At 36.7% G+C, this 11,602-nt stretch overlaps 1 protein-coding gene across 3 annotated transcripts in view; it reads left to right on the top strand.

Moving 5' to 3' along the window:
* Positions 1 to 11,602, top strand: part of Sycp1 (synaptonemal complex protein 1) — a 119,920-nt gene that overhangs the window by 5,643 nt on the left and 102,675 nt on the right. For all 3 annotated transcript variants that reach the window (XM_031375008.1, XM_031375007.1, XM_031375006.1), the window contains 2 exons: positions 1,573 to 1,640; positions 3,987 to 4,060. In XM_031375008.1, coding sequence (XP_031230868.1) covers positions 1,573 to 1,640; positions 3,987 to 4,060 — 142 coding nt within the window. The remainder of the gene's footprint in view (positions 1 to 1,572; positions 1,641 to 3,986; positions 4,061 to 11,602) is intronic.

Here is an 11,602-nt window from a genome sequence, read left to right as displayed (position 1 = left end):
CGCTTACTGGCCCTGGCATTCCCCTACACTGGGGCACAGAACCTTCGCAGGGCCAAGGGCCTCTCCTCGCATTGTTGACCGACTTGGCCATCCTCTACTATACACATGCTGCCTGAGCAATCAGTCCCACCATGTGTATTCCTTGGTTGGTACTTTAGTCCCTGGCAGCTCTGAGGGTACTAGTTAGTTCATATTGTTCTTCGTCCTAAGGGGCTACAAACCCTTCAGCTCCTTCGGTTCTTTCTCTAACTCATTCATTGGGGACCCTGTACTCAGTTCAATGAATGGCTGTGAGCCTCTACTTCTCTATTAGTAGGGTACTGTAAGAGCCTCTAAGGAGACAGCTATATCAGGCTGGAGTGCCCTTCCTTCAGTCTCTGCTCCATAGTTAAGCTCTGCAACTCCTTCCATGGGTATTTTTCCCCCCTTTTAAGAAGGAATGAAGTGTCCACATTTTGGTCTTCCTTCTTCTTGAGTTTCTTGTGGTTTGTGGACTGTACTTCGTATATTCTGAACTTCTGGGCTAATAGCCACTTATCAGAGAGTGCATACCATGTGTGTTCTTTTGTGATTGGGTTACCTCACTCAGGATGATATTCTCCAGATCCATCCATTTCCCTAAGAATTTCATAATTTCATTGTGTTTAATAGCTGACTAGTACTCCATTGTGTAGATTTATCACAATTTCTGTATCTATTCCTCTGTTGAGGGACATCTGGGTTGTTTCCAGTTTCTGGCTATTATAAATAAGGCTGCTATGAACATGGTGGAGCATGTGCCCTTATTACATGTTGGAGCATCTTCTGGGTATATGCCCAGGAGTGGTATAGCTGGATCCAATTTCTGGAGGAACTGCCAAACTGATTTCCAGAGTGGTTGTACCAGCTTGCAATCCCAGCAGCAGTGAAGACGTGTTCCTCTTTCTCCACAACCTCTCCATGATCTGCTGTCACCTGAGTTTTTTTTATCCTAGCCATTCTGACTGGTGTGAGGTGAAATCTCAGGGTTGTTTTGATTTGCATTTCTCTGATGACTAAGGATGTTGAACATTTCTTTAGGTACTTCTCAGCCATTCAGTATTCCTCAGTTGAGAATGCTTTCTTCAGCTCTGTACCCCATTTTTTAATAGGGTTATTTCGTTCTCTGGAGTCTAACTTCTTGAGTTCTTTGTATACATTGGATATTAGCCCTCTATCAGATATAGGATTGGTAAAGATCTTTTCCCAATTTGTTGGTTGCCATTTTGTCGTATTGACAGTGTTTTTGATAGCATATGTCTTAACTTGTACTCCATCTTGTACTCCTTTTCCTTTTCTTGAGATGGGGTTTAGTCTTGTGTAGCTCAGGCTGGCCCTAGACTCCTGATGTTCATGCCTCCACCTCCCAAGGGAGACTCATATTTTTATGGACAATTCATAAGCTGGAACAAAAATCTTCCTTTTATGTAGAAAGAAAATAATGTTATAGAATTTATATAACATGCTAGTAAAGAAAAATTGCTTAATGACTATACTCTATGCTCACACATTTTTAATTGAAATGTAATTAACTTATTCTATTTTATAAATTAGTTTGAAAATGAAAAAGTAAGCTTGAAATTAGAAGAAGAAATTCAAGAAAATAAAGATTTAATAAAGGAGTAAGTAGTAATTTTACTTCCAAATTTATTATTAAAATAGTTTTTACTTGTTGAATACTTTTTTGTATTATGCATCATAGCAATAATAATTTCTGTATTAGTGTGTGGGGAGCCTAGAAAGCCCTGAGTGGTTGTGCAGGGAGTGGATGACACTCTGAGTAAATGTGTATTGTTTGATGTAGCTAAGCTTTAGACCCTTGAGAGTGGTGAAGCCTTCCCAGTGTGAGGCATGAGGGATAACAAAGCTTTTCTCTGGTCTAAGAGAGAATGTTAACTGTATGCAAGTGAGAATGTTTATCAGTGTTTGACCAGTGGGTTCAAACACTGGTAACTGTAGCTTCTTCCTCCTGAGTGATTAATACCTGAGACTGCTCCCCTACAGAGTCCTCCTACCAAGACTATCTAGCTCCTGGTGTGTTGTACATACACTTACTATGTTTATTATATAAGTTCATGTTATCATATATACAATATAACATTTTATAACGATATAACTATAATTATATGTAATGTATACTAAAAAACATACTTATGTAATAAATATTTATATATAAATGTTACATATTATACAAAATATATGAAATATATGATCTCTATATCATAAAAATATGAGATAGTTAAATGAATATTTATTGTGTACAGCACAGTTGTTGCATAGATGGTAAATCTCCATCAAAGTGAGTGCAGCTCACCTGATGCTGGCTTTTTTATATATGTGCCTGTGTGTCCTTTCTTCATTCCTTTGCCACTTCAATTAGGTTTCCAGGACTAAGCCATCAGGTCATGGCATTTGTGCTATGGAAAAAAAGAAAGTATACCCATTTTACCTCTTTAGATTTAGCAAGCTGGCTAATGATGAATAACTTTTCACTTTCTAAAATGTCAGGGGACAGGAAGAATTATTTCCTGGAATCAAAAAAGATTCTTTAAAACTTAGTATCTTAACTACCTTGGCATATTGCCCGTCTACCTGTATTATTGTTTCCCTAGAAGCAGCACTTAAGAGTCAGCTCAATTTGGAACTTCTTTTCCCTCTGAAATGCCTTTTAAAAAAAATCCTTTTGGTCTGTAATAAATTCATTTGTTCTAAAAAAATTAAATGTTGAAAAATTAAACTAAATTGTTCTTTATATTAGTAAATTATTACAGATTTTTAAAATTAACTTTATTTCTATGTAACTTATTTATTAATATCAAATACTAATTTTCACCATTTGCTTCTGTTCATGATTTCTTAACCAAGTCTTCATTTTACCTTCCAGAATGTGCGCTGCACCCAACAATAAAGTGTTTTTTTAAAAATCACAGCTCCCAAAGTTGAACATTCACTATAGCCACCTACATGCTTGTTATTGGCAAAGTATTGGCTTATTATTGGTAGCTTGTTTCAATTACTTTTCATGACAAGTTTTTGGAAAGTATTTGTTCAAGCACCTTCAAAAGACAGGTTTTGTTGCACCTGGGAGAGCCCAAGGACATGCCAGGTTCTGCTGCCCCTGATCTCTGCTGCTGGCCATGCAGCATAATCTGCTTGCACTCTGTGGTGCTCTTATTTACACAATACCTACTGAGAAAATTAACCTTTTGGTTTTGAAGGTTAGGCTTTGTGCTTTTTTCTTTTCTTTCCCTTCTTTCCTTCCTTCCTTTCTTTTTAACATCTGTTAGAAGCTTGAGTCATCTTGGATAAGGGAGCCTCTATCAGATTAAATTGTGGGCAAGTTTGGTACATTTTCTTGATTGATTATTGATGTGGGAGGGCCTAGCCACTATGGGCAGTGCTATTTTGGGCAGGTGGTCTGGCTGTTAAAGGAGGCTGAGTAAGGAGCAAGCTATGAGGAGCAAGCTAGTAAACCAGCATTGCTCCATGTTTCTTGCCTTTGTACTTGCTTGGGTTCCTGCTCTGATTTCCCTCAGTGATTGACTTGGAGGTCAAAGTCCTTCTAGTTGCTTCTAGTCGTGGTATATCATAGCAATAGAACTCAAACTAGAACCGGAATCAAGAACAGCTTAGGAATAATTAGTAAGTGAAAAGTTTAACCCTGTACACTTCTTATCATTTCTCCTAGACAAATCTGGAACTTTTTTGCTGAGAGGGTATTCATAGTAATACTAACTTGCTAGAGAATGGGAAGGAGCTGTTCCTTTTCCTTAGAGGAGGAAAGCAGTTAAGTGATTTGTCAGTAGTACAGTCTCTACTATTGTTGATTGGTACTGAGTGATATACAGTGTATACAAAATTAATGTTTAAAAATTTTTCTAAAATTTTAACTATATCTCATAACTTTCTTGTATGATTTTGCTTTCAGATCAGATTACACTTAGGGAAACTTTTTTTTTTTTCTCCAGGAATAATGCTACAATACATTGGTGTAATCTACTCAAGGAAACCTGTGCTAGATCTGCAGAAAAAACAAATAAATGTAGGTATCTTTCTTATTTTATGTGGTTTTTATGAATTTATTATTCATTTAATGGTGGAGACAGGAGGAGAACCTGCCTTTTCAGTTTTGAACTACTTTTTTTATTGGATATTTTCTTTATTTACATTTTAAATGTTACCACCTTTTCCAGTTTCCCCCACCCAGAAACCTCCTATCTCATCCCCACCTTCCCCTGCTTCTATGAGGGTGTTCCTCCACTCACCCACCTACTTCTGCCTTCCTACCTTGGCATTCCCCTATTCCCTTACACTGGGGCATCAAGCCTTCACAGGACCAAGGGCCTCTCCTCCCATTGATGCACAAAAAGGCCATCTTCTGTTACATATGCGGCTGGAGCCATGGATCCCTTCACGTGTACTCTTTGGTTGGTAGTTTAGTCCCTGGGAGCTCTGAGGGGTCTGGCTGATAGATATTATTGTTCTTCCTATGGGGTTGCAAACCCCTTCAGTTCCTTCAGTCCTTTCTCTAACCTCCTCCATTGGGGACCCTGTGCTCAGTCCAGTGGTTGCCTGCGAACATCTGCCTCTGTATTTGTCAGGCTCTGGCAGAGCCTCTCAGGAGACAGCTATATCAGGCTCCTGTCAGCATGCACTTCTTGGCATCCACAATAGTGTCTGGGTTTGGTGACTGTATATATGGGATGGATCCCCAGGTGGTGCAGTCAATGGATGGCCTTGGCTTCATTCTCTGCTCCACACCTTGTCTCCATATTTCCTCCCGTGAGTATTTTGTTCCCCCTTCTAAGAAGGACCAAAGCACCCACACTTTGGTCTTCCTTCTTCTTGAGCTTCATGTGGTCTGTGAATTGTATCTTGGATATTCAGAGCTTTGGGGCTAATATCCACTTATCAGTGAGTGCATTCCATGTGTGTTCTTTTGTGATTGGGTTACCTCACTCAGGATGATTATTTTCTAGTTCAATCCATTTGCCTAGGAATTTCATGAAGACATTGTTTTTAATAGCTGAGTACTACATTGTGTAGATGTATCAGTGTACATTTCTGTATCCATTCCTCTGTTGAGGGACATCTGTGTTCTTTCCAGCTCCTGGCTATTATAAATAAGGCTGCTATGAACATAGTGGAGCATGTGTCCTTGTTATATGTTGGAGCATCTTTTGGATATATGTCCAGGAGTGGTACAGCTGGGTCTTCTTATTTTAGAACTTTCAGATGTGCTGTCAAGCTGCTAGTGTATGCTGTTTCCAATTTCTTTTTGGAGGCACTTAGAACTATGAGTTTTCCTCTTAGCACTGCTTTCAGTGTGTCCCATAAGTTTGGGTATGTTGTGCCTTCATCTTCATTAAATTCTAAAAAGTCTTCAATGTCTTTATTTCTTCCTTGATCATGTTATCATTCAGCTTGCATGTATATGTGGGTTTTCTGTTGTTTTTGTTGTTACTGAAGACCAGTCTTAATCCATGGTGATCTGATAGGATACATGGGATTATTTCAGTCATCTTGTATTGGTTGATGCCTGTTTTGTGACCAATTATATGGTCAGTTTTAGAGAAGGTACCGTGAAGTACTGAGAAGAAGGTATATTCTTTTGTTTTAGAACTAAATGTTCTTTAAATATCTGTTAAATCCATTTGGTTCATAACTTCTCTTAGTTTCATTGTGTCTCTGTTTAGTTTCTGTTTCGATGATCTGCCCATTGATGAGAATGGGGTGTTGAAGTCTCCCAGTATTACTGTGTGAGGTGCAATGTGTGCTTTGAGCTTTAGTAAAGTTTCTTTTATGAATGTAGGTGCCCTTGCATTTGGAGCATAGAATTCAGAGAGTTCATCTTGGTAGATTTTTCCTTTGATGTGTATGAAGTGTCTTTCCTTATCTTTTTTGATAACTTTTGGCTGGGTGGGGGTTTTTGTTTCCCTGGTTCCTGTGTGGGGGGGTCCCAGTTATGATGGTGGCCTCAACTGTGATCCTGAGTGTGTCCGATCTCCAGGGAGTCTAGCTTTGTTTGTGATCCTGGACGTTTCAGAGCACCTGGGAGTTGTATTCCCTCTGTGTGTTTCAAGAGTGGGTCTGCTCCAGGTGCCAGTTCAGACTGGAAGGAATCCATGCCATTGGCTGCGTGGGTGTTCCTGTATCCCTGGATCCTGGGGGACCCATTTACTCCAGGTGTTGTGGCAGACGCTGTGGTATCCTCACCTGTGATTCTGGGCATGTTAGAGCACCTTGGATTCCAGTTTTTGGACTTTTGATTTCAATGAATTTTATGTATCTCAGACCTTACTTAGGTAAGTAGCAGCCAAGTCTTTCTTTTTGAAAGGTAATAAATGTCAAGAAGTACATATATTTGCAGTTAATATTTGTCTCATTCATTAAAATGTGATTTTTTTTTGAGACAAGGTTTCTCTAGCCCTGGCTGTCCTGGTACTAAGTGTAGACCAACCTGGCCTTGAACTCAGAGATCCTCATGCCTCTGCCTCCTAAGTATTTGAATTGAAGGTATGAGCCACCATCACCTGGCTTAAAGTGTGACTTTAAGACTACCCTGTTCTGTCTAGAACTATCATGACATTGGATCAAGAATAAGATGTATAGCCATGTCCATAATAGGAAATAATAATGCTGTGGGGTAGGCATGGTATAGTAACACATTTTATAACTACATTAAGGTCAGTAATAGAGTGCACGCAGGACATTGGTACCATCAAAATATAAGGAGTTGAAAATTTTCATTTAGCAATGAATCATTTATAACACTGTAGACACTAATTTGTAGAATGCAGCTATAAACAAGTCTGCATTGCTAGTTGTATAAAAGTATATCACACATTAATTATATAATACTTGAATATATGAGCAAGCATTACTGCTTTTTAAAGTTTTTAGACTATATTTTAAGTTTCTATTTAAAAATGTGCATTCATATTAAATAAAGTTAGCTTTAAAACAGCTTGGTGCAAGTTCTTCAGTGGTATTCTAGAAGAAGGCATTGTTACCATAGATATGATAGCTCCATCTGTGTTCTTACACCTGAAAACCTTCCAATGGAGCAAGATGCGGAAGTAGAACACAGTGATGTTTATTATCTTGATACTGTGTATGCTTCAAATAAATTGTATACATCTTTATTTTAAGCAGAAAATTGAAATAGTAAAAGAAGAAAAAGAATAGAAAATACTAGGTATAGTGATACAGTCCTTTTCAATCCTAGCATTCAGGAAACTAAGGCTGAAAGATGCAAGTTTGAGGACGGCATGGGCTATGTAGTTGGATTCTGTCTCAAAGGACAAAGGAAAAAAGTGCTTATTAAATAAGGATGTAAAGGAAGAAACTGCTTTTGTATAGCTGTACAATATTTTGTTTTGATTCTTGTAGAAATTAAAGTTTATAATGTAAAACAGCTGCAACAAGCTTAGGTTAATTTATTATTAAAGGAAAAACAAACCCCAAACTTAGTGTAGTCTAAATGGGCAGGTTACCAGTGGTATGTAGTAATGTTCTAGGCCTTCACATTCACTTATCCCTCACTCAGTAAAACTACGTAGATTACATTTTAGACTAAGTAAGAATAAGGGTAAGAAGGCTAGCTTGGGGGGCACATGCCTATAATTGGAGGACTTGGGAGGTAGAGGCAGGATTTTGAATTCAAGGCCAGCCTGAGCTACATAGTGAGACCTTGTTTTAAAAAAGTGAAGGTCTGAGTATAGATTAGTGCTAGAGTACTTGCCTAGCATGCTTAAGGCCCTGTGTTTGATCCTTGTACTGAAGAATTTTTAAAAAATTTACCTTGATGTATTCCTTCTTTGACATTCATCTTTACACAGATCTGGATTTCTTACCTATGCTACTTCTTTCTCTCTAAAGAACTTGTAACATTTTTGAAGCCTGTGTAGTGACAGTGAATTCTCTCACGTTGTTTAGAGAAAGTTTAAAAGATTAAAATACACTTATTTATTCTGTGGGTGTATATGTGCACACGTGTACTATGGCACATTTGTGGAGGTCAGAGGACAGCTTATGGGAGTTGATTGCTCTGATTCACCATGTAGGACAGGCTATCATTGAGCCTCAGTCTTCTAATCTGAGCCTTGCAAATAAAAATGTTTTTATTTACTTTCATTTATAATTTGTTTTTATATTTTTATTTATTTTATAATTCTTTGTTTCTTTATTGGAATTTTTCCTTTAGTTTTTTTTAAACTTTTATTGCATTATGATGAGAAAAGTTGCATGATTTTAATTTATCTGAATTTGTTAACATTTAAAAACATTTTAAGTAAGTAGAATTAAATCACATTCTTGTTTGCCTTTTGTACCCCAACTCCTCCTAGAGTCCCCCTTCAATACCTACAATATCTTTTTTATCATATTCTTTAAAATGTATAAAATCTTATAACAATAAAAATGAGTATTATAAAAGTATTGGATTGTTTGATATAAAACAATCAATTTAACAGTCATATGTAGATGCTTGTCTACGGCAATACTGAAAATACATACATTTTTCTTGATATAAATTTTAAATAACTCCAAACGTATTAACCTCACTACTAATATTTTCTTAAATGAACATAAATAAGGTGTTTTTGTTTGTTTTATGTTTAGTAGAGCTTAAAATCTTGGCTCTTACTGTGGTAACTTGATACAAGAGTTACAAATGTCAAGCAAAGCATTCAGTCTTACTCTTTGTTCTCTTACAAACCCCCTCCCAATTTAATTTTCTACATTTCTTTTGGGTATATAAATACTTTTAAAATATGTAAGCTGTTCTGAAAACCATAGTATAGTATAAAAACATGAAATAAACAATACTGCTAATAGAGAGGCTGAGATAGGAGAAACAAGATCTCAAGCCCCTTATGTTGTACACAGCAAGACATTGTCACGAACAAACAAGCTGAAAGTGTATATGGATTGTAAATATTGGACCTATTTCTCCAGTTACCAAATTAGAGAGACCATTGGATGACAGTCAATAAATTTCTAATTCCTCATATTTTTGGATTTCAATCAATTAGGATATGTTTTTAATATTAATTTTCATATTAAGATATTAAGAAAAAGTAATTGTTACTTCCTGTTGTTTTTGTTGTAAGAGGTGGAATTAGGTTTGTGTGGATTTGTTGAAAGATTACTTTCTTCTTCTAGGGTGTAGTTTTGCTTGTCTACAGCAATACTGAAAATACATATGTTTTTCTCAATATAAATTTTAAATAACTGCAAACATATTAACTGTATATTTCAAAATAATATATCACTGCTAGTATTTTCTTAAATGAACATAAATATATAAAGTCTTTTTGTTTGTTTTGTATTTAGTAGAGCTTAAAATCTTGGCTCTTACTGTGGTACAAGCCCAAAATAAGAACAATTTTTACACATTGGATTTCATTGTAGTAAGGCTGTACTTCAATGACCCTCACATCACCAAAGGATTTTACCTCCATTGTAGCTAAGCTGAGAGTTGATAGTTCTGCTGGGCCAAGAAATGAATTGTAGGCAGGATTTTTGGATACAGATATTTGACTTGAGTGATTGTCTTCATTCTCAGCCCACAGAGAACAGGTTACATTCATTTAAGAAATGGTGTGTGTTTAAGATGGTCCATTCATGAAGTCATTCACCAACTGTATAGAAGAAAGCAAAGATTCCCAACTTAAAGGGCCAGTAAATATCCAACAAAATTATAGAAGAAAACTTTCCTAACCTAAGGAAAGAGATGTTCATTGTTTCAATGAACAATGGTTCTACTTGGAGGGTGGCAAAGGCATTAGGTGAGGTAAGAATTTGGTTCCTTGGCTATGATAATTTGGAAAAGCATTCATCTCAGAGAAAGAGTAACTCATAAAGTTCTCTTCTTCAAACTTGATACAAGAGTTACAAATGTCAAGCAAAGCATTCAGTCTCACTCTTTGTTGTTCTCTTACAAGCCCCCTCCCAATTTGTCTACATTTCTTTTGGGTATATAAATACTTTTGAAATATGTAAGCTGTTCTGAAAACTATAGTATAGTGTAAAACACGAAATAAGCAATCCTACTAATAGAGAGGCTGAGATAGGAGAAGCAAGATTTCAAGACCCTTATGTTGTACACAGCCAGACACTGTCACAAACAAACAAGCTGAAAGTGTATATGGATTGTACAATATTGGACCTATTTCTCCAATTACCAAATTAGAGAGAACATTGGCTGATAATCACCAAATTTCTAATTCCTCATATTTTTGGATTTCAATCAATTAGGATATGTTGGTAATATTAATTTTCATATTAAGATATTAAGAAAAAGTAATTGTTATTTTCTGTTGTTTTTGTTGTAAGAGGTGGAATTAGTTTGTGTGGATTTGTTGAAAGATTACTTTCTTGCTTCTTCTAGGGTGTAGTTTCTTTCCTTATGTTGGTGTTTTCCATTTATTATCCTTTGTAGGGCTGGATTTGTGGAAAGATATTGTGTAAATTTGGTTTTGTCATGGAATATCTTATTTTCTCCATCTATAGTAATTGAGATTTTTGTTGGTTATAATAGTCTGGGTTGGCATTTGTTTTCTCGTAGGATCTGTATGACATCTGCCCAGGATTTTCTACCTTTCATAGTCTCTGGTGAGAAGTCTACCGTAATTCTGATAGGCCTACCTTTATATGTTACTTGACCCTTTTCCCTTACTGCTTTTAAAATTCTTTCTTTGTTTAGTGCATTTGGTGTTTTGGTTATTATGTGATAGAAGGAATTTGTTTTCTGGTCCAGTGTATTTTGAGTTCTGTAGGCTTCTTGTATGTTCATGGGCATCTCTTTCTTTAGGTTAGGGAAGTTTTCTTCTATAATTTTGTTGAAGATATTTACTGGCCCATTACATTGGGAGTCTTCACTCTCTTCTATACCTATTATCCTTAGGTTTGGTCTTCTCATTGTGTCCTGGATTTCATGTATGTTCTGGTTAGGAGCTTTTTGCTTTTTGCATTTTGTTTGACTGTTGTGTCAATGTTTTCTATGGTATCTTCTGCCCCTGAGATTCTGTCTTCTATCTCTTGTATTCTGTTGGTGATGCTTGCATCTATGACTCCTGATTTCTTTCCTAGGTTTTGTATCTCCAGGGTTGTCTCTCTTTCTGATTTCTTTATTATTTCTATTTCCATTTTTAGACTCTGGATAGTTTTGCTCATTTCCTTCTCCTGTTTGATTGTGTTTTCCTGTAGCTCTTTAATGGATTTTTGTATTTCCTCTTCAAGGGCTTCTAGCTGTTTACCTGTGTTCTTCTGTATTTCTTTGAGGGTGCTATTTATGTCTTTCTTTTGTTTTTGTTTTTTGTTTTTTTTTGAGACAGGGTTTCTCTGTGTAGCCTTGGCTGTCCTAGAACTCACTCTGTAGACCAGGCTGGCCTCGAACTCAGAAATGCGCCTGCCTCTGCCTCCCAAGTGCTGGGATTAAAGGCGTGCCCCACCACCGCCCGGCTTATTTATGTCTTAAAGGCCTGTATCATCATCATGAGAAGTGATGCTATATCTGAATCTTGCTTTTCCAGTGTGATGGTGTGTCCAGGACCTGCTATGGTGGGAGAATTGGGTTCTG

The sequence above is a fragment of the Mastomys coucha genome, unplaced genomic scaffold (assembly GCF_008632895.1).
Source record: "Mastomys coucha isolate ucsf_1 unplaced genomic scaffold, UCSF_Mcou_1 pScaffold16, whole genome shotgun sequence".
In the NCBI taxonomy this organism is placed as follows: Eukaryota; Metazoa; Chordata; class Mammalia; order Rodentia; family Muridae; genus Mastomys; species Mastomys coucha.
The sequence above is the reverse complement of the archived record's forward strand: the minus strand, read 5'-3'. Positions and strand labels throughout refer to the sequence as shown.